Genomic DNA, 23,982 nt, shown 5'->3' on the forward strand with positions numbered 1-23,982 from the left:
CATGCCCTTCCACTCCCCCTCATTTATGCTTTTACTGACCAAATGAGTTTGGTACATTTTTCTGGTTCTGATGATTTCACAGGGTTCTAAATGATCTCAAGTCTCTAATGGTATACTTCTGCTACAGCTCTGGCAGTTGTGCCTGCCCTCTAATGACCCTCAAGGAAGCCAGGACCTTGTGAACCATCCCCAAGAGGAGGAAGGTGCTGCACCCTGCCCATGTGAGTTTAGACTCCTAAATCCATACTTAGGAACTTAATAATAATGGCCTGATTATCAAAGATGCTGAGTGCGTTAACTCCCATTGACTTCAGTGGGATTTGTCAATGCTCAACACTACTTAAAATCAGGCCAGTCTTATTTAGCTGCCTATATATGGATTTTAGGAACCTCAGGCACTTAGGTTTAAAAATTTTGGCCACACAATTTTATACATGTAATAACCGAGAAAAGTATCTCAATGAGTATGCAACGAGTTTCCCCAGAAGAAAGCTTTGTAACAGAGTGGGCTATTTCTGAATCAAATTATGAATTCTGTTTTGTCTCATCGGTTGAGCCCGAGTTTGGATTTGCCTGAGGGCAGATTATTGTACTGCATTATAGACCGCTGCCCTGCCCAGGAAATCTCATTGAAGGACCATCACAGAGAGCATTCCATCAACTTGAATGACTCAACTACTAGGCCGTTCCCATGGAACAATAGCCTTTCTACACAGGCACCTGCATAGCGGGTAGGATGGAGTCGGGGGGAGGGGCGGGGGGCAGCATGACTGATGGATCTGAAGCACATAGCAGAGAGGTGGAGGCCCTGCAGTAGGGCTATATTACCGACCGCCTGACCAGGATGGTGATAGTGACTGTGAAATGCTCAGGGAGATTAGATAGGCTATTAAAATAAAAAACGCAATAATAATGGGGGATTTCAACTATCCCCATATTGACTGGGTACATGTCACCTCAGAACAGGATGCGGAGATAGTTTCTTGACACCTTAAATGACTGCTTCTTGGAGTAGCTAGTCCTGAAACCTACAAGAGGAGAGGCAATTCTTGATTTAGTCATAAGTGGAGTACAGGATCTGGTCCAAGAAGTGAATATAGCTGGACCACTTTGTATAGTGACCATAATATAATATAATTTAACATCCCTGTGGCGGGGAAAAAAAACCACAGCAGCCCAACACTGCAGCATTTAATTTCAGAAAGGGGAACTACACAAAAATGAGGAAGTTAGTGAAACAGAAATTAAAAGGTACAGTACCAAAAGTAAAATCCCTGCAAGCTGCTTTTTAAACTTTTTAAAGACACCATAATAGAGGCTCAATTTAAATGTATTCCCCAAATTAAAAAACATAGAAAACCAAAAAAGTGCCACAGTGGCCAAACAGCAAAGTAAAAGAAGCAGAGAGAGGCAAAAAGGCATCCTTTAAAAAGTGGAAGTTAAATCCTAATGAGGAAAATAGAGAGGAGCATAAACACTGGCAAGTGAAATGTAAAAATATAATTAGGAAGGCCAAAAAAGAATTTGAAGAACAGCTAGCCAAAGACTTAAAGTAATAGCAAAAAAATGTAAGTACATCAGAAGCAGGAAGCTTGCTAAATAACAAGTGGGGCCACTGGATTGTTGAGATGCTAAAGGAGCACTCAAGGACGATAAGGACACAGCTGCGAAACTAAATGAATTCTTTGCATGGGTCTTCATGGCTGAGGATGTGAGGGAGATTCCCAAACCTGAGCCTTTCTTTTTAGGTGACAAATCTGAGGAACTGTCCCAGATTGAGGTGTCATTAGAAGAGGTTTTGGAACAAATTGATAAACTAAACAGTAATAAGTCACCAGGACCAGAGATGGTATTCACCCAAGAGTTCTGAAGGAATTCAAATGTGAAATTGAAGAACTACTAACGGTCGTCTGTAACTATCATTTAAATCAGCTTCTGTACCGGATAGCTGGAGGATAGCTAATGTGATGCCAGTTTTTAAAAAGGGCTCCAGATCTCAGCAACTACATGCTGGTAAGCCTGACTTCAGTACCAGGCAAACTGGTTGAAACTATAGGAAAGAACAAAATTGTCAGACACCTAGATGAACATAATTTGTTGGGGAAGAGTCAACATGGTTTTTGCAAAGGGATCGTGCCTCACCAATCTACTAGAATTCTTTGAGGGGGTCAACAAGTATGTGGACCAAGGGGATCCAGTGGATATAGTGTACTTAGATTTTTCAGAAAGCCTTTGACAAGGTCCCTCACCAAAGGCTCTTAAGCAAAGTAAGCTGTCACTGGCTAAGAGGGAAGGTCCTCTCATGGACTGGTAACTGGTTAAAAGATAGGAAACAAAGAGTAGGAATAAATGGTCAGTTTTCACAATGGAGAGAGGTAAATAATGGTGTCCCCCAAGGTTCTGTACTGGGACCAGTCCTATTCAATATATTCATAAATGATCTAGAAAAAGGGGTAAACAGTGAGGTGGCAAAATTTGCAGATGGTGCAAAACTACTCAAGATAGTTAAGTCCCAGTCAGACTGCGAAGAGTTACAAAAGGATCTCTCAAAGCTAGGTGACTGGGCAACAAAATGGCAGATGAAATTCAGTGTTGATAAATGCAAAATAACGCATGTTGGAGAACATAATCCCAACTATACATATAAAATGATGAGGTCTAAATTAGCTGTTACCACTCAAGAAAGAGATCCTGGAGTCCTTGTGGATAATTCTCTGAAAACATCCACTCAATGTGCAGCAGCAGTCAAAAAAGCGAACAGAATTTTGGGCATCATTAAGAAAGTGATAGATCATAAGACAGAAAATATCATATTGCCTCAATATAAATCCCTGGTACGCCCAAATCTTGAATACTGCATGCAGGTGTGGTCGCCCCATCTCAAAAAAGATGTATTGAAATTGGAAAAGGTTCAGAAAAGGGCAACAAAAATGATTAGGGGTCTGGAATGTCTTCCGTATGAAGAGAGATTAATAAGACTGGGACTTTTCAGTTTGGAAAAGCCTAAGGGGGGATATGATAGAGGTCTATAAAATCATGACTGGTATGGAGAAAGTAAAAAAGGAAGTCTTATTTACGCCTTCTCATAACATAAGAACTAGGAGTCACCAAATGAAATTAATAGGCAGCAGGCTTAAAACAAACAAAAGAAAGTATTTCTTCACACAACGCATAGTCAACCTGTGGAACTCTTTGCCAGAGGATTGTGAAAGCCAAGACTATAACAGGGTTCAAAAAAAGAACTAGATAAATTCATGGAGGATAGGTCCATCAATGGCTAATAATCATGATGGGCAGGGCTGGTGTCTCTAGCCTCTCTTTGCCAGAAGCTGGGAATGAGCGATAGGCAATGGATCACTTGATGATTACCTGTTCTGCTCATTCCTTCTGAGGCACCTGACATTGGCCACTGTCAGAAGACAGGATACTGGGCTAGATGGACCTTTGTTCTGACCCAGTATGGCCAGTCTTGTGCACAAGAGTGGGGTTCTGCTCTGTGCAAAGGGCCGGTCATCACCACATGTAAGGAGGCCTTGCAGAAGATAGCAAGCAGTATGGACTTTGCCCAGCCTGAAATGCTGACAAACCGTAGAAAGGTTGAGATCAGACGTCATGGGGAGGATGTGTTTGAGCTCTCCAGTCCTTTATAAGAGTAAAGTGGTTAAGAAGTTCCTTTCCTAAGACTGGTTTCAGAGTAGCAGCCGTGTTAGTCTGTATCCGCAAAAATAACAGGAGTACTTGTGGCACCTTAGAGACTAACAAATTTATTAGAGCATAAGCTTTCGTGGGCTACAACCCACTTCTTCGGATGCATATAGAGTGAAACATATATTGAGGAGATATATATACACACATATATTTCACTCTATATGCATCCGAAGAAGTGGGTTGTAGCCCACGAAAGCTTATGCTCTAATAAATTTGTTAGTCTCTAAGGTGCCACAAGTACTCCTGTTATTTTTCCTAAGACTGCATTCCTTGTTTTCCTGCTGTGTTGTCTCTGAAGGATCTAGACTAAAAGCCCAGAGTGCCCACAGTCTGGATGGAACTCTGAGGGCATGTGTGTAAGTGACAGAGGCTCAGGCAGTCTAAGACACGGATTTCAGGATTTAGGGTGGTTGGAGAGCGTGGTATCCAACATCCCAAGGAAGGGCATTGGATAAGTGGTCTGGGCCTGGGCGTGTGTCCTTGAGTCCAGAGCTAGAAACAGTGACTAGACTAGACTAGACTAGTAGTAATTTGGGCTCTTAATCTGCTTGGCGAAGAGTAAACTTCGAAATGGGTTTTCCTTCAGTTTGTAAGTCAATGTTGTACTCCAGAAGCAGAATTTATATAAGGGAAACTAACCCTTTATATTCATCCCTGCATATTTATTCCATCTCCTCAGTAAAAACTTCCTGGGTTCTACTGATGTCTTCGTCACCAATTTACTCTGCAGCTTAGGCCATGTCAGGTGAATGCACTGCCTCAGTTTCCCCAGTTGTAAAATCAGGTTAGTACTTAGGTAACTAACGGGGACTTCTTGAGACTTAATTAGTATTTGTACCATGTCTTTGGATCCTCTGGTGAAATGTGCAATATAAATTCAAAATATTATATTTTACTGATTGCCTTGTTAATTAAATCCGCACATATAAGTGATTTATTGGCATTATAGAATTGAGAATTAATAATTTAAAATATTAATGTCAGGGTTGTTAGGTCAGTTTTTAAACCTGTATCATTCACCTAATTAGAGGATGAAACTCAGCACTGGCAGAGAAGGAGAAGTAGGCAATTAAGAAGCAAGCCTTTAGCTCGTCAGTGTCTGTGTGCAGGAGAGACTGCTTTAATATTTGGACCAACCTTTTCTGCCTGGTCCAAGGGAGCCTCAAGCAGTGTCAAGACAGTGAATTGGGCTCCATAAAGCAAGTGGGAAAGAGTTTTGTGTAATTCAAGAATGAACCCTACTAGACCCACTTAAAAACGATTTATCACTCTTCAGTGGGAGCATGCTTCGGTTGTCTTCAGGCAGAGTTTTGTAGGTGATACACAATATCCATTTTTGTGTGGTCAAGAGAGAACAGGAAAGAGAAGGAAAATATATGGGAGTGTACACAGGTATCTGGGCCCATGTACACTATCCAAGGTTAGCATGGTTCAGGGGCATGATTTGGTCCCCTCTGATACAAGACCAGGACCATGTTTTAACCAGCTTGGGCTGCAACTGTGTTGTTAGCAGCTCTGCTGTAATAGCTTTGATTGTAGTGCACACTGACCCCTCAATTTCAGATTTTGTTTGGTTCACTGTGGGCCTTTAGTCTCCTGCTTTCTCTTTCCGGTTTGTGATGAGTGATTGCCTGTCATAGATCTTGCAGGGCAATTTCTGCACAAAAATCGGAAGTTCCCTACCTTGTTGGGTTTCTTTTCTTCCCCTACCCAAATGCCAGGACACTGGGGTGCTTTTAGGATTACGTCTCATAGGCCTGGTCTACACTAGAAAATCAGGTCAGTTTAACTAAGTCAGTCAGTCGGTGTGAAAAGTCCATAATTCTGAGCGGCATAGTTAAGCCGATCTAAATCCCCATGTAGATAGAACTAGGGTGACAGAAGAATTCTTCATCGACCTAGCTACTGCCTCTCCGGGAGGTGGATTGCCTACGCAGACAGGAGAATCCCTCCTGTCGCCATAGCACAGCTGTGCCACTCTAGCATTTTAAATGCAGATAAGCCCTTAGGCTATGTCTGCCATTGCCACTGTGATTCCCAGCTCTGACATACTCATGCTAGTTCTCTTCAAGCTGGTGTGCTTAAAAACAGTATTGGAGCCTCTGTATGCGGGAAGCAGCAATAGGTTAACTGCACCAAGTACTTACCCACAGGGTCCAGGGAGGTTTGTACTTGGCCTGGCTATCCCTTGCCATTGCTCACCGCTGTCCATGCTATCATGGCTACACTACTATCTTTAGCGAGCTAGCACGAGTATGTCTCTGCAAGCTGGGGATCACAGCCCTAGCTCTGAGTGTAGACGTACCCTCAGTCTATTGTGCACTGTTGTTTTTTTAACAGAATTATTGCCATTATGGTTCTAAATGTTAGTTTTTTCAGGACCTGGGAGCATCTTATAGAGCGGTGCAATGTGTGTATTTGATCTTTTAGTTCCTTCCTGTGGAGTGAGCATTTGGGGGAGGAGCCCGGGGAATAAGAACAAGAATAGCAGTGGTAATGAACAGTGCCTGGGGCCCCATTCTGCTGGGCCCTCCACAAACACACACGACAGCCTGGCCTGTGTCCTGAAGAACTGACTCTAGTTTAAGACAAGATGTGAGAAGAGAAAGTAACAAACAGTAGGAGAGGAGGAAGGGGGGAGAGAACAAATACAACAGTGATAATGGCTGGTTCCTCCTGGGCCTCTGCAGTCCTCAGACTAGCTGGTGCGTAACTTGGTTTGGAATCACCAAATAGGTGTTTGGGGCTTTCAAATATAAATAGATGGGCAAAGGCAATCCACACTAGGCCTTTACCTAGCCATTTCTTGTGGTATTGCAATAGTGATGCTAACTTGTTGCATGTTTGTACGTAGCATTGCAGGCTTATTACCTGCTGTATTTGTATAAAGCCGAGATTTCATTAAGGGCCTCAAACTTACTCCTTATGGAGAGTGTCTGAAGTGTAAGTCTGTCCCAGGAGAAATGGCTGTGTGGGGACAGGGGGGCTTTGGAGACCTTGTTGTGGATAGGAGATGGGCAGTGAAGCTCAGCATTCCCTCGTATGGGGAGGGGGAATTTTCATAATGCTGATACTGACATACATTGGTTTTAATGTCTGTCTCTGCCTGCCTGTTGGGAACTGTGCACCAGCCATTGGGCCTCTGTAGTTTGTGGTGTTTGTAGCATAATTTGTCACTGACAAATTATTCCAGACTGAATTCCAAGTAAATTCCAGGTAGGTGCTTATTTGTATACATTTTTGTGTCAGAATGACTGAAATACAGAGAGAATTGCACCTGCTGCATAAGTTTCAGAGAAAATCCCCAAATCCCACCCCCATTTTTTTACAGCCCCCTCCCCCTCTTATTTGTGGGCCTTAATTTTTTCTGTCTAGGGTTCACAGGACCTCGCAAAATGGGATAAATCAATAGCAACCTGTGGGCAGCTCCCTACACACATGCAGTCAGACACGCTTTTTTGTTCCAGCCAGGTCCTGAATTGCCCTCTTGGTCTTGCTTTTCTGAAAAGCACATGCTGAAAGGAAAGGTCATGCTAAGAAAAAATGATTTCACACTTGGCTGGCAAATGGCTTTCTTCTTATGCGAGTGTCTCTCATTGGAGCGAGTGTTTGACTACTTTCCGCTGTGCCCCCATATGCTGTGAGTGAAGGCATAAATTTGTGTATGTATGATAGTAAATGAGCTTCCAGTTATACGGTAGGATATTGTGCTGACTTCAGCCTAAATAAAAGCAGAAAAAAATGCATTAACTGTGAAATCCAAAAAAGAGAGGCATTAATAAAGGGTGCCTTCAGTATAGAGGCTTTAATAAAGCGGGGATAGATGTTCCTTATGTCAAGGGATCCACATGTGGCTCAGATGGAAAATGCAGGGCAAAAAAATGCCAGAAAACATTTTTGGTTTTGAGGGATTTATTTTATCTAAAGGAAAGTCTGAATAAGAGAGAGAGGCTAAAGGCGTTGGTCTGCATTAAAATGATGTGGAGGGATTTAACAGGCTGGGAAGTGAATTTCTGCTTAGTCCACATCTCATCTTCTATAGAAACTGCAGGTTGTGCCTGTGTTAAGATGATGAAAGCACTAATTTGAAAGCTTGCTCCTGATGTAGGATCCTGTAGAGAGTCTGTGAACTCCTGTGTGACAAGAAAACACACATACATGTTTGTACCAGACATGACAAAAATTGGACAACTCTCTATTTTTATGCGCGCGCGCGCACACACGCAGAAAAATTGTCTCTTGCGGTGTGAATAATTTCATTGTTACAAAATACACAGTTATCAGGTAGCAAGAAGAAACTTAATATAAAACATGGCTTTTTTTTTTTAAACAGCTGAAGCTGGAAAGAGATACCTGGGTGCATTCTTGCGTTTGCTGGGCAGTTGCACATTTCTTTCCAAATAATCCTAATTTGATCTTTTTTTGTGTTGAAGAGACTTGATCTTCACATGTGAAAAGGAAAATAATTGTCAGAATGATGTATAGAATTCATGTTAGCAGTGTTGGTCCCAGGAATTTCAAGAGACAGCATGGGTGAGGTAATATCTTTTCTTCAAGTGTTTGCACATGTCCATTCCACTGTGGGTATGCGTGCACTCCATGCACAGTTGTCAGGGAACTTTTTTCTCTCAACAGTACCTATTGGGCTGGCCTGTGTGCCCTCTGCCGTTACATGAGGCATCGTGTAGGTGTACGAGCGTGGTGCTGCCCCCGATGTCACTCAGTTCCTTCTTACCACCGGTGACTTTTGTTGGAGCAATTTCAGACTTCTTGTGCCTAATTCTTCCCTCGCTCCTTTATATATATATTCCCTGTTACTATTGGAAATGAGTTAGCTAGCTAACGTTAGTTAAGTTAGATTTTAGTGCTGGGTTTTAGTTTTTAGGTCTTTTTGATTAAAATTAATCTTTTGGTATCAGAACGATGCCTCACTCTCTGGGGTTTAATTCCTGCCGGTCTTGTAACAATCCTGTGCTGGTCAATGACCCGCATCCATCTTGCCTGAAATGTTTGGGAGAATCCCATAGCAGTGACAAATGTCACATTTGTAAAGGTTTTAAGCCCCACTCAAAGATAGAGCGGCCAGGCTCAAGTGTCTGCTTATGGGGGTAACACTTTGCCCTGTATCAGAGCTGGTGCATGTGGAGAGTGCCACAAATACCTTGGCCTCAATACAGAGCGTCGCACCCGAGATATGTGAGGCTCCTTGATCCCTTTCGCCAGCACTGAAGAAAAGGCACAGGCCCTCCTCAATTCTTTGGTACCAAAACCTGCTAGAAAATGTTCGGGGGAGAAGCTCCCCCTAGAGCACTCAGTGGCTAAGAAAAAGGGATCACTGCCTCCAGAACCTGTGCCAGGTCTGTCAGAGCCCATCCCCTGAAAGGTCCTTGTGTTCTGTTTGTCAGACACCTTTTAACTATTCCCTAAAACGCCACGCAGCATGTTTCCGCTGACAGCTACAGACTCTGCATCATCACAAAGAAATTCTGCCTCTAAAAGCTAAACAAAAGTGCTACACACAAGACATTAGTCCTTCCCATAGCCAATAAGTTACTTCAGTAGTTCACATGGTAGCAGTCTGGGTAGGGATCTGATTTGCAGGTCTAGGGTTCAGACCTGCTGATGACCCATATTGGAGCCTCATATTGTTTCATGTGACAGAATTCCTCTTTTCCAGATTCCTTTTTTAAAAACTGGTTTATTCATACAATGAGAAAATATTCTTTTAAATCAGGTTTTATACTGAGAAACCATCATGACCTGGTGTGCAGCAAAGGTGTTCCATCATTTGACCATTTTTTCACACATTTCGATGGCTTGACTCTCACATTGGAAGGCTTGAAGGTTGAGAGATATGACAGGTGATAGCAAAGGCTTTAGTGAAATGGGGGCAATCTTTCCTTAAAACCGCCTGTGGCTTCAATCTCATGGGGGGAGAGAATGGCAAATGGCAGCCATCTTTACTAGGAACATGAATATATGTTCCAAATTAGCTGGCAATGAATGTTAACTATTTGGAAAGTGTAATGATAAACTAGCCCTTTCTTAGTAAAATAGGTCTGGGAGGGGGAAAAGGGTCAGGCTCCAGAGAATATTTTCATGATGGTCCCATTTGAAATTAATCTAAATAATAAGTTTAGTTGAAAATTCCCAAAATATTCAAACATTACCCTCAGAGTGTACTGTAAATTTGGGGGAAATATGTTATCCTAAAAAAGAGGGTGAATCCTTTTAAATGTGAAAAGTAACTGGACCTAACATTAGTGAGCACACCAAATGAAAAAGTGATCCCTGCTCCAAATGGCTACAATTGAATTAATCTTTTCAGTAAACTGTAGCTTCAGCACATCAAACTATTACTGCAGTTCATTGCAGTGTGTAGCACCTCACAATTGGTAACATTAAGAGCATGACCGAAATGAAAATCAAATATCTTGATATTTCCTTTGCCAAACTTTGCTTCCTGTTGTTTCTGCAATCAGGGCCATGTGTGTAACATAATGTAGCAATTTTACCTTCAGTGGAAAATGTAGCTAGATCAGCTTCCAGTCTGTTAGTCTGACAAAACCAAACTTTAAAAGGTTAACTGCCCTTATGAAATGCCCTTGCATTATTTATGCATTTTCTCTTGGACTTGCTAGTTTACATGGCTGGAGAGCTTTGTTTGTTTAGACAGTACAATTCTTTCAGTTCAAGTACTTCTTTTTGTTCTCAATAAGACTACATTTCATGTGGTGTTTTTTGGTTTTTTTTAGCTATCACATTCAGAGATAATCTGTGTAATTGGTACATAAAAAATACCCTAATTTAGTATCTCATTTCAAACAGAGTAATTGAGAATGTGCTTAGAAATCAGCATCCTGGCTTTCCTATTCCTCAGACAACTTGCAACTATTTCTTCAGGCATATTTGCACCAGGCTGTGATATTTTGCATTTGAGTTTTGTAGACAAGGAAGAGGTGTCCTCACAGACAGGGTTATATTAAGAAAAAGAAATGATCTGCATGGTGTATGTGTTAATCCTTTTTATTTTGAGCTCTTCAGGATAGGATCACGTTTTTATATCGGGGGAAAACATGTAAAGCACACGTTCAGTCTCAGGAGAGCACCTTTGCCAGGGTGAATACTAATGTTCTGGGCATTTAAGATAGCTACAGCTTGAATTTTTTATTGATCTCTAACGGGGGGGGAGTTAAATTGCAGAGCTTTCCACTTCCGAGCCTGGCATTTTACAGGGTTTTGTATCCCCAACTCCTATTAGGAAGAATACATGTTTCTCAGAAAGAACTATGGCAGGAAGATGCTTTGGTGCATTGGCTTAGGTTTTAATCTATGGCCTCTGAAATTTTGGTTTGGGGGATAAAGGAAATGGAAAAACAGGAAAGGGGCAGTCTTTCCTCTCCCTTTTTGCTTTCTCCCAGCCCCCCAAAAATAATGGGTGTTTTATGCCTGTGGATCCAGCCTGAAGGGTTGAGATCCCTGTATTGGAGCTGCCAGGACAGGGATCTCAACCCTTCAGGGACCAGCATTTGGCAGAGCTGTACTAGGGAAGCTTAGACAGCCATTGCCTGTGCCATGCTTGATTCTCATCAATGCCCATCTAGTCTTCATTTTTAGAAATGCTACAACTCACCCAAAGTGCCTGAGGTTGTGGGGACAGAAGGGGGAGAGAGACTCAGTACTCGATGATTATATAGTTGGGTATGAGTAGTTGAGTGGAGCTTTCAGTTGCTGTCTGAAACAGTGTTTGTCTTTGAGTACTTGTCAATGTGGATCCTACTGTAGATATGCAGGCGCCCAAGATCAGCCTTTTGAATAGCAGCATCTGTTAGGGCTGCACATACACGCTTGTGCTGCCTCATGTTCTCATAGGAATACATAAAGGACAGGACAGTTGTGACTCTCCCTCAGTTCCCCTTTACCACCTTCGGCAATGAGACCGAAGCTGGTGTGTGTTTGACCTTCTAGTTATTAGCTTTGACTAAATTTCTTCAGACTGCTCAAAACTTCCAGCACACTTCTAATTCTCTGAGCAATGACAGCTGTGAATGCTATAATCCCATATAAACTGAATATTTATGGTCAGACTCCCCTGAAAGCTTCAATAGAGATCCCCCACCCCTACCCCCCATACAGGGCTTCTCGACATGGCAGATCCAAAATCAGCAATCTTTCCTGCGATGGACTTCCATTGAAAGGTGGACACAGCAATTGCCTCTGCAGTTTAAGAGAGTCCCATCATCCTTTCATTCGCCGCAAGAATGTATAAGTCACAAGACGTGGTTGCTCCCCGAGATGAAACTTCAACCTATGAAAGTCTCTTCAGGTCCTGAGGAAATGATCTCCAGAGTCCTGGTAGCAGACAAGCTAGCTTCCTCTAGCACCATGTCTAGCAGACAAGTGATATCAAAGACCAATGCAGAGAAGATGGTGCTAAGTAAAGACACCTGAGGATTTAGGTGATCAGTCCTTGTGAGAAGACATGGAGATCTGCCTGGAGTCTCTCTGTTTGGAGCAGCCCCTCTGCGTGCCAGACCTCAGTACCATAGGTCAGCGGTTCTCAACTGGGGGTCCACAGTGCCCTGGGGGGGGGCCACAAGCCCTTTCAGGGGAACCCATAGGGCCCCATGGCTGCAGCCCCAGCGCTCCCTGCGGGGCTAAAGCTGGGAGCTGCAGGGCCAGAGCCCTGGAGCTCCCGATGGGGCAGAAGCCCTGAGCCCATGAACAGACATGGGGGGCATTGCCCCACCAAACTGCAGTGCCTTACCCAGAGCAGGGCAGTCCTGGGGGCAGCTCCACACACACCCCACCACCTCCTTCTCCTCCTGCTCCTCCCTGAGGCCCTACCCCCTGGCCAGGTTGGAGACGGGAAGCTGGAGCCAGGCAATGCAGAGAGCTACTGCTCTGGCTGGTGCCATGCAGGGGGCAGGCACAGCATTCCCCTGTCATCTGCCGGTTCCCCGGGTTGTGGCTGCTCCTCAGCTCCCAGCCCCCTTTGACTGCTCACACATCCAGTAAGGGGGTGCCTGGGCGGGGGGACCTGATTCCGGGATGGCAGAGCCCTCGGGGAGAAGCAGCTGTAGGGGGACCCAGCACACAACCCCTAGCTTACTCCCTCCCTGCACCCTGAGTAAGCCCTGTGCCTGCACACAGCCCCTGGCTAACCCCTCTCTGCACCCTGAGCTTCCCCCCCGTCCGCACACAGCCCCTAGCTAACCCCCTCCCTGCACCCTGAGCTAACCCCTGTCCGCACACAGCCCCAGCCAACTCCCCCCCCCCCCCCCGCCCGCTCTTTCATATAATTTTTGGTTGCACCCCCCCAGACAGGCTGGGTGGCCTGCTGTGGTGAGTAGGGGTGGAGTGGTCGCTCCCTCTGCAGTCCCCACTGTGCAGAACTGACCTGAGCCCGACCAGGCCCTGCCCAGCCCCCCCCCCCCCCCCCCCCCGAAAAATAGAAGTCAAATTACACCTATGCCCAAGGGCCCTCTTTCTCTCCCCCTCCCCCCCCCCCCCCGGCCCTGCAGTCTTTGTAGCATGTTGGGGGGGGGACGACTCAGAAATGCAAAGGTTTACAATCCCTACTGTAGGTGTCAGTGTAGTGTTCAGTGCCAAGCTGTCTGTGGCACCAGTGGGTTGGCTTCAGTGAGTTGGACCGTATATTGTTCTCCTGAAACTTACTGAGCTTCTCCAGTCAGTACAGCAGGGGTGGGCAAACTATGGGCCAGGGGCCGCATCCGGCCCTCCAGACATTTTAATCCGGTCCTCGAGCTCCCACCGGGGAGTGAGGTCGGGGGCTTGCCCCACTCCATGCAACTCCTGGAAGCAGAGGCATGTCCCCCCTTCATTTCCTACGCATGGGGCAGCCAGGGGGCTCCACACACTGCCCCCATCCCAAGCGACGGCAGCGCTCACTGCCTGGCCGCGCCTCCACGTAGGAGCCGGAGGGGGAACATGCTGCTGGTTCTGCGAGCCGCTTTAACATAAGCGCCTCCCGGAGCCTGCACCCCTGTCCCCCTCCGGTGCCCCAACCCCCTGCCCCAGCCCCCCAAACTCCTCTGCAGCCCCAACCCCCTCCTGCACCCCAACCCCCAATTTTGTGAGCATTCATGACCCGCCATACAATTTCCATACCCAGATATGGTCCTTGGGACAAAAAGTTTGCCCACCCCTGCAGTACAGTATTGGGTCATTCATTTTGCTACCTTTCCCTTAAATCCATCTTTCTGGCTGCAGTAACCTCTGCATCGAAAGTCAGAGAGTTCCTGGTCCTTATGACCAGACCTCCTTATGCGTCCTTTCAGCGACAAGGTATTTGAGATTACACCCTAGCTTTATCTCTAAGGTGATCTTGGAGTTTCACCTAAATCGGTCAGTTACCCTATCAGTCTTCCTCCTGAAGCAACACTTGACTCCAGGAAAGAAGAGGGTACATACCTAGGACATTTCCAGAGCCTTTCTCTGTTACCTTGACAGAACCAAACCGTTCAGACTGTCTCCTCCTCTCTTTGTGGCTATTTGGGGCTCATCAAAAGGCCAGGCCATCTCATCACAGGGAATCTCTAAGTGGATCGTGCAGGGCCTTTCCCCTCCAAATGCCAAGGCACACTTCACTAGGGCACATGCAGTTTCTTTGGCCTACTTCAGAGACACAGCAGTAGGGAGCAGCCCACTGACTTTTGTCAAACATTATGCCTTTGCGTGGCAGCCAGTCTGATGCCAAGTTCAGAAGAGCTGGTACTTCAATTTTTGACTACTGCTGCTGACATTCCTCATTCCTGCCATCCAGAGAGGATACCGCTTGCCAGCCACCTAGACTGGAAGAAAGATTCCTTATCCTACAGTAACTGGTTCTCTGAGATGTTGTAGTCGTTGTGGATCCCATGACCTGCCTTCCATCCTTGATGTTCAGAGTCCACAGTAAATGTCTTTGATTTGGGAGGGAACTCAGGGGTGGGGTGGGGGTCACTGCCTCCCTGGCCTTTATGTCCTTGTGCAGGAGAGCTTGTGGTGGCACTGGGTGCATGTGAGGCCTCAATGGACACTGCTATTCTGTTGCGTGTGTGAAGTGCATGCACCTCTAAAGTGGGATCCAACACCTCAAAGAATTACAGTTACTGTAGGGTAAGCAACAGTTCTTTATACAATTGTCTGGCAGAGTGGAGGTTCCTGCCCTCATAGTAAGTTGTTGTAATGCCTTTTGATGGCATCTAATATATGCTGATAAAGGCCACGGTATGTTCTGGGCATAAATCAAAGAACCTTAAAATCGAGTTTATGGCTCCTGTTAAGCAGCAAAATCAACCCTAGAGATGGCGCAAACTGGGCAACTTTTTATGTATACACAGGCAAAAAGATTGATTAAACACATGTGCATCTGTCACCAGCTGTAAATCTACAGATCACATGCTATGTGAATAATTTTTATTTCACAGCCTGCTTAGGTTTTTAATGCATTGAGCATAATGGCTGTTTTATAGGCAATACAAAGGGGAAGAGAATTGCTCCTCCAGGGGATAAAAAAGTTACTTAGATTGTGCCCCTGTAGAAGCAACCACAGCGCTAGAGTGCTTTGACAAGCAAGTGGCCATTTGTTCAGTGACAGACTTGGTGCTAATTTACCCTGTCTGCTCCTGTTTGTCTGTGTGCTGGGGATGAAAGCTGCAGAGCAGTGATTATCTCAGACCCAGAGAGAGGTTCTGCTGGAAAAACGGCAGGTTCCCAGGAAAGAGTGAATTACCCTCTGGCATTTTGTTTTATTTAGCTGGTAAAGCAACCCATTGAGCCAGAGCTCATTTGCAGTGGTGCCCTGACAGACTGCAGCAGCGATGCTGAATTACCAGTCATTCACAATGCAAACAAGAATCGTTCACAACCAACAATCTTGCACTTATCAGCTCCAGCCCTTTGTACTAGACATTTGATATCTGTTTATGCTCCTCCCTTGTCTCAAAAATTAGTCAGATATCTCAAAGTAATCTAGTTGTCGGGCATTTGAGTCCCAGCGTTGTTTGTTTCTGTACATGTTTATCAAAGATTTTCCTTAATGACATAAGTGTTCTTGTGATTTGGCATAATGTTCTGATACTTTACATTGAGAAGTTGTGGCATTCTCAGACAGTGCCAATATCAAGACCATCCTCTTATCCAGTGTAAGAATTGAAATGGGGACTTTATGGTTCTTTTTAGGGCATATTTTCTATACAAGTGCTTTGGCTTAGAGGGTCACATGTGAGATGCTATCAAAGTTCTTGCTAATCCTGTAATGGACGCTATCCAGGGATGATCAAATCCATTTGTAATGCAGTAGTCCAGTGGTTTACCAAAAGGCAACTATTGTTAGGTAACTAGCTTTTTATGTTGAATAATATACCAGTTTCCTCTCCCTTTGTTTCAAAGCTGGTGGTCCTGCAGACTTCAGAACCTCACGATGAGGCAGTTTGTAGCCTAATCTTGCTATGTGCTGAGCTAACAATGTGTTCACCTCTGATGCTATAAAGTGCCAGCATCTACCAATTTTTACACACAGCTGGTTTAGGCTAGCTGTTTTCCTCGAACTCTCACACACAATGCAAGTGTGTAATGCGCCTTTGAAGTGGGGATATTCTGTTCACTGAGATTATTAAAAATGTATGCGTGAAGTGATGGGATAATTAAGCCAAATTCATCTGAGGGTGGATAGCTTTTCTGAGACAGATCTTTCCATTTATCTTGCTGCTTCTAATATCAGCTTCTTTTAGACCAAGCAGTTTGGCAGTAAACACTACAATTGCTGGTATTGCATGGCTGGAAAAGAAGGGATGTGGGAAACCATTCTGAGAAGTGTGATTCTGCCTCTTTGATTTCTTTTTCAGGGTTCTTCCTCCCTCTAGTAGTTATTTCTTTTAACTTATTGATAATCTCTCTCCTTTTTTTTCTTTCTTTTTGGATCTTTCCCCCTACCTTGTTTCCCACCAAAGCATCTGAAGTGGGTGGACTTGCCTGCCGTCTCCTACACACTCCCACTCCCATCCAGAGCCTGGTGAAGCAGGCCATATAAATAGACAACCGAGGTGTGCCTAGTTTGACTCTCTATATCAGTGGTTCTCAGCAAGTGGACCACTTACGGCCCAGTCAGCACACAGCTGCAATATATAGATATATTGTGTGGATGCGGTTCACGGAACACATAGTGAGCCGCATATGCGGCCCGCAGTGGTAAATAGGTTGAGAACCACTGCTCTATACATACCTAAGAGAGGTACCTACATCGCATCTCTCTAGCATCCTTCAGGCCAGAGCCAAAGTCCTCTGATTCTCTTCCTTTTGAACTGTTGTATTTTCTGACCCTTCCGATTTGTGTGTGAGAAGCTGTTGTATTCCTCTTATTTTAGTTTCTATTTCAGATTTCTTGGCTGTTTAATTGAGTATGTTGCCTTAGTTGGAGGGTTTGGGGGTCATGTTAATTATTCAGTTCAGTTGGGTTTAGTTTAGGCACCAGAGACCTTTGTATACATACTGCCAAGAGATGAGTGATGATTATACTACTTGTCGTCTTCAGAGGCGTATTGTGACGATTAATTTGTGTTTGTAATTTACTTTCAAGATTTAAATGTCTGTGCAAGCACTAAGGATTGTTGCTTCCTAATTCTTCAAGCTGATGTAATCTTTAACAATAAGATTTCTGGCCACAAAAGCCCAACAGAAATGGCGAGAGTTCAATTCCTTTGAAATCAGACAAGTGTTTAATGTTTTTAAAATCAGTCTCCTACTCTATGCCCCTTCCAAACCTGCATTGCAAACTCTGATAGCTTCTCTTCTTTTTCAGGAATCCAATGTGCTCATCGCTGCTAACAGTCAGGGTACAATTAAGGTAAGTGATTTCCTGCATCTCCATTTTTAAACACTTGAATCCATTCTTAGGGAGCAAGGTCATAACAACTCTACCAGGAGAAGCAGTTAGAAGAGGTCATCCCAACGGTGGGTGTTTGTAGCTTAAGCGATGCATTTGCCTTTGGCACAAGCTGGAGAGGAGAATAAAACGAACTGAAGGCAGAGAAGCCAAGTTAGGAGGCAGGTGTGGAAAACATGATGGCAACTGTCCAGCAGCCACTGTGCCGTTGCCAGTGCTCGGGGCTCTCTGCAGCATGAGAAAGAAACCGACATGGAGCGGGAAAGCTTGAAACATTTTGCAGTATGTTACCCTTGAGATTAGCCATGTAATGCTGTTCTGTTTTCACATATGGTGTGTGTTCCTGTACTAACAAATAGGCTCCATGTTTCATTTGCCACAAAAGCCATTAGAGTTTTGTCATCAATCCAAAAGTGACTGTGGCTTTACTTTTGAAGTGCAAGACTTTAATTTAATGCTGTGCCGCTCACACACACGCACCTGCATATGCATTCATGTTTGCATGCTAATCTCTGTGGCTATGAGCCACAAATTGAGGAGGCTTTATCTTAACTCCTTGGTGTTAGCCCAGCGGTTCTCAAGCTGTGGGTTGCGACGCCATTTTAATAGGGTTGCCAGGGCCAGCATTAGACTTGCTGGGACCGAGAGCTGAAGCCCAAGCTCCACCACCACGCAGGGCTCAGGCTGCGGTCCCCTCATCCCCCACCCGAGGCGGTGGACTCAGGCTCCACCCCACTCCCAGGGTCATGTGGTAACTTTGTTGTCAGAAGGGGGTTGTGGTGCAATGAAGTTTGAAACCCCTGCAGTCCTCTGGCTACTACCACTGAGTTAGGGTGCCGTAATGAATCATGCTGAAATCCAAACTCTCAGCAATAAGAATTGATGTTCCAAACAAGCACATGCTCCACTCACCTTTTTTTCATTCCTAGTGCAGGAATCTGTGCCTACAGACAACAGCTTGTAAAACTTGACTGGTTGCCTCTTGCATGAAGAGGCTAGTGTTCAACAATCCTTAAGCTCGCTCAGAGATCTCCTTCCCTTTCCCACAGGGACTGTATGTGGCATGACTGTTAATTAGAACTGCAAACTTACCTTTTCAACTTGAATTTGAAGTCAGATTTCTTAAAATGTCAAAATTTGAGCTCAGTCTCCAGCAAGATAGTAAACAGGACACTAGGTTGATAGCTGTGATTTGGTCTCTTGTCTTCAGGACCTCTCTCTTCACAAGCACTCTGTAAATGAATCTGTCCCTGGAACTTTATCACCAAATGGTGATGCTGACACTGACACTCTTTGCTTGTTGACCTTGTTGTTCCATGAACCTCAGAACTTGCACACTTTCCACTTTCTGATTGTCAGAACTACACATCATAGGGCATGCCACACAGACTGGCCCCAGAGCGTGATCGGCAACATTGGCCTCCATTGTGACGTGATCCCCTTAGCCCTAGAGGCTTGGTGCCTAAATGGCTTTGTAGTCAAGCTCTAGCCTTTTTCTTGTAATTGTTTAGTGTTTCACAATCCATTTTCAAACTTACCCAGAGGTTTCCGCCCCTCGAGAGACCTGGTTTCTTTTCCCTTCTGTGCAACCAAGTCACTGTGACCTTCAGTGACCACTCTAGTTCTCTGGCAAAACCTGACTGGACTTAATAGTCCTGATATTTTTATGTTAAAAACAAAAAACGGGGGAACAGAATAGGAAAAATTTCACCTCTCAGTTCATTCTTATTAATCAGAAAGAAGCCCCCACCCCAAAAGGCCCCAGTGATGTGTGTGGTGGTTTTTTTTTTTTCTTTGCAGGGCATTTTTAACTGTTAGAGTATTCTGCATTAGCTTCCTGGTAACCCCTGCTACAGTAGTATGTTGCACCTGCTGCCTTTTGCTCCTTGGCGATTCATTTAGTATGGTTGCAATTTGTTGTCCATTACTTCAGTCACTTCCCTGTTAGTGAAATTGGTGACACGCACGGAGGCTTATGATATCCTTAAATGAATCGAGTAGCAGGGAAAAATTGGTTGTAAAGAGGAGATTTTGCACGTACAGCTAGCTTGTTAATTAATGAAGATGTGAAGAGAAATGTGTAAACAGTGACAGATATTAGAATTCTGGTGTTGCCTTTTTTAAGTGGTGGTCAGTGGGATGGGACCAGGTTTAGGAAGAATTAATAGGAACTCCATTGGTTGCTCAGCAGATGAGTACCCAAGCAGCTCTGAAGAGTGTGCAAATTGTATCCTGCTGGGGGAAGTCCTGCCTTCCAGGGCCCCAGATCATAGTGCTGTCAGAGCTTGGAAGAGTTAGTTCATGCTCATCTGAACAGAAGGGTCTGCTGTCTTCATCAGTGCACCAGGAAGACGCCAGATTGAAAGTGCTCATTAGGAGCAAAGAAGATAAGAGGTGATTGGACAGTCTTGCATCATGTCGTGATATATCAAAACCTAATGCATGCCTTTCGTTTTTTAAAATGGCTTACAAGGCCATGCAAGACACTACTGTATGCTGGTGAACAGAGAGTAAGGGAGGCAGAGAAAGGGTCAGCTCACCTCCTAGTGATGTAGGAGATAATGAACACAGTAAACCCCTGTTCTAATCGCTTGTTTGCTCCCATTTTTTAACCAGGTACTGGAGCTGGTATGAAGTGTTTTCTCTCAAGGCGTGAGGTACTTGGTCCTGCTGACATGCTACAGCTTTCATTTGGGATCCTCAGTGGGGCAAGAAACTGAAACCACCTTGATATTCCTCTCCACAGCCATCATGTTTGGTTTGGTTTTTTTTCCATTTACGGACTCTATAGGACCTTTTGAAACACAGGGAACACCAGTGAACTGTCTGCCATCAAGGTTAACTCCACGGACTTTGCTGCTGCTTGTATGGTTGTCTAATTTTTATGATAGGGAAACAAATTCTTTTAAATAAAAACAAATAACAGAAAGGAATAATAAAGATGATTGAGCCACAAGGTGAAGCTGGAAGATTCTCTCTTGTTGCATATGGGAACAGATTTACTTGGGAAGGGAGCTAACAGGACCACAGAAGGGCTGTACTATGGAATCACACACTTCTGGGTTACCTTACCTGGGCTTTTCCTCCATCCCCACAAGGGGGAAAAAAAAAATCTCTGAGCCTTACCTGGACATCGAAGCAGTTTGCTTTGAGAGCATAAGATGTATGTGGTTTAGTTGTGATTTGGTTTTTTAGATGCATTCAATGTTCATGAAAATTGCCGGGTTGACAGTTCTGGAGACTGAAGTCCTCCAGATACAACAGGAAAGTGGCAGCTTCTCCCTCCCCCTGCCAGTATGCCTCAACCCTGACCTGGAGGGGCTGCTTGTAAGGATGGGGTCATTCTGTCTCCGTGCCCACAAAATTCTTAGCGCCTCTGCAGCTTGCCAACAAAACAAGCGTACCAACTGTGACGTGGACATCTGTTGACTGCGAACTGGACTGACTCCACTAAACTATTTCTCATAGGGCACCAAACTGCCGTTAGCTAATGACTTCCTGCACTGCTGAGTGGGGCTGGATTGAATCATTCAGCTAGAGGTGAAAGGCTCCAGATCCTGTTACCAGTGCCCTGCTGTGTCATCCACTCTGCCACATGACCTGTTGTTTGCCCCCAGTTCATGTCGTGGGGAAGCCAAGCATTTTGAATGTTGTAATAAGGGGGGAATTTAATTGATTGTAATGTGTTTCAAAGCCGTGGTACAGGAGCTTTATTTTTACTAACCAGGCATACACTTAATTGTACATATGGAGGGGCGGAATAAACCGTGATGCTGAGTGTTAAGTTGTTACTTTGTGAGGGTTCAAGAAGATAGATCACATTATCATGCACGACAATAATACAGAGCTGCCAGTACCACTACCCCAGTGTAAGTTTAAAGTTGAATTAGAAGGTATAACGTTTTATCTGTTTCCACTCTCATCTGCCTGAAGAATTGCTCTGTGCATAGTGACACCAGATGGAAATGTTTTATTTACAAACATCTCACTTGAATTCACTTTGGTCCCACATTCAACTTCTCCCTTTCAGTCTGGGAGTACCACATGGGTGCTGGGCTTCACTTGGTAGAAGGGAGAGTCTTGCATTCCCTCACATCCCATTGGGAACTAGAGTTGCCTGGCTGTGAAAGGCATCCTAGCTCATCCAAAGATTAATGGCTTGGTTGGAGCTTCCTGGAAGGATGAGGTGTGAGATCCTTGTGACCCCTGTTCTAGGGACAGAGGAAAGAGAGAGAGTAAAGGTGGGCTTGAGGTTAAAGCAAAGGACTGGGAGTCGAGCATTGTGAAGTCTAATGCTGATTGCCATAGGTGTCCTGAGTGACATTTGGTGAGTCACTTAACTTCTCCGCATGCCGATATTATGCATTGGTGAGGGTGAGATATGCTAGCTGTAACTGACAGGAATCGTGAGGTGTACTAGTGCTAATTTGCTTATAAAGTGCGTTGAGAATCCCAACTGGGAAGATGCTGTAGATGAACAAAATTACTATCGTCGTCCTTAGGATTGCATCTGGCAGGGAGGAGGAGATGAGGGTCCTCGACTCCAAATGCAATTTGGATGTGGTTTCTCAAGTGCTTTGTTTTCTTCCCTGGCTTCAGGGGTGGGTGAGCAGGGAGGGATGGGGAATGTTCAGCCGGGGAAGGACCAATCAGAAGCAAGAGGGAGCATGACAGCAACTGCCCCACTCTAAGGTGCCATCTTCAGGTCTCAGCCATATGAGCCATGGGAATCAGCATGGCAGAAGGAAGTTCAAATGGCACCCCTGGCTGTGGGCATTTCTTCTGTCACAGGGTTGGTATGTGTGAAATTCCCAGGAAAGCAGCAACTCTTGATTTTCATTTTGCTGCTTTTTAAAAAAAATAAAAAAAATTATTTTGCAGATGAGCGACTACTTCCAGATGTTTCTCCCAGACTCAGCTCTATCTATTTTTTCACTGATTTCCCCAATTCAGTATCTTATCCCAGGTGGCTTTGCATAATTGTCAACTGTAATGCCTTATATTTAGCAAGAGGATTTCCTTGATGTCTGATTTGGTGGTTGGTGTGGCGGCCTTTGCTCTTAGGTTAAAAACTAGGAAACCTCTATCATTTTGCAAGTGGATTTTCCCCAAGCTCCATTTTGATGGGGGTGTTTTCACAAAATAGCTTTTTGGCACCTGCCGATTTTGTTTAAAGAGGTTGCCATCAGCAGTGCGTAACAATCTGTTATTTTGAAGAAGTAAAACCCCTTCCCTGCATTTGGACAGCAGGGGACATAGGATCAGCATAGACCAAAACTTGGTTGTACTTCACCCAGCTCTGTGCCCAAGCAGCCATTCTCGATAGGTGACATTACACTTCCCTTTCCCCTCCCACACATTGAAAATCTGTTGTTGGGTTTTTTAATTGAAAATTGGTCTGGCGAGGCTGAGATCTTAAAATGAGAAGCAAAATACATACCATGTATGCTCCGAGGCTACTTTGCAAATTAAATGGAAAACAGTTTAACTTTAAGTTCCTTGTTTTTAAGTTTCCATTCTATTTAAATCAAGATAAATGCAAATTCAGTATCTGGCTCTAATTAGAAGCACAGCAACTCATGAATGGAGTGATGCTGTTGCTTTTAGAAGATGTTCTCTGCTTTAATCCCTTTAATTTTCTTTCCTCCAGATAACCCTTCTGTGTATATATATCATATAATTATTTACTATAAGCTTTGTTAGCAGCATTTGGCTAAAGTTCTTTTGTATCTGTGGTATTGAAATCTGTTTCTAAAGCCCCTTCCTTCTCTGAGTTCTGTAGCCTTGCTTGGTGTTATGAGGCCTAGTAGTAGATGTAAATGTTTATATCATGGTAGCACCCAAGTGTCCCAGTTGGGATCCTTGTGCATGGTGCTATACAGAAAAGAGATTATCCTTGTCAGGATTGAATCTGTAAATGTCTAGGCACACCTGAGATGCTGGGACAGCCGCCACACAACATGCCTTTTAGCCGCAGTGTGCACATTGTCTAGTGCAGGCACACCCTCTGATAACTTTGTCTAGCAGTGTGCAACTGCTAGTATAGACAGGGCTCAGGCATATAACCAGTGTGTCATGAAATCCTGTTGGGAAGTAATGGCTTGGAGACAGAAATGCCTGAAGGCTGTCTGTCCTAGCAAACAGGTACGCTATGTATACATGTATCACTAGTGCATACAAAGGATGTACTCTGTGTGTGTATATCTTCACACATATCTTCCAGCATATTGACAACAGTGGTGTATATGTTTACCCACAGACATTCCAAACTAGGCTGTGGACTACCCCATCATAAAGTGTTGAAAAGTTCAAATGCAAAAGGCTACCAAACTCCAATGAAATGCTGTGAATGCAATCTAGCGATTTATTGTTACACCTGGAAATCT

At 44.4% G+C, this 23,982-nt stretch overlaps 1 protein-coding gene across 2 annotated transcripts in view; it reads left to right on the forward strand.

The window, feature by feature from the left end:
- Positions 1-21,375, forward strand: part of COP1 (COP1 E3 ubiquitin ligase) — a 196,561-nt gene extending 175,186 nt beyond the window's left edge. For both annotated transcript variants that reach the window (XM_065409149.1, XM_065409150.1), the window contains exons 18-19: positions 17,513-17,557; positions 20,213-21,375. In XM_065409149.1, coding sequence (XP_065265221.1) covers positions 17,513-17,557; positions 20,213-20,230 — 63 coding nt within the window. In that variant the 3' untranslated portion in view covers positions 20,231-21,375. The remainder of the gene's footprint in view (positions 1-17,512; positions 17,558-20,212) is intronic.
- The last annotated feature ends 2,607 nt before the right edge of the window (positions 21,376-23,982 follow it).

This window comes from Emys orbicularis, chromosome 8 (genome assembly GCF_028017835.1).
Source record: "Emys orbicularis isolate rEmyOrb1 chromosome 8, rEmyOrb1.hap1, whole genome shotgun sequence".
NCBI lineage: Eukaryota > Metazoa > Chordata > Testudines > Emydidae > Emys > Emys orbicularis.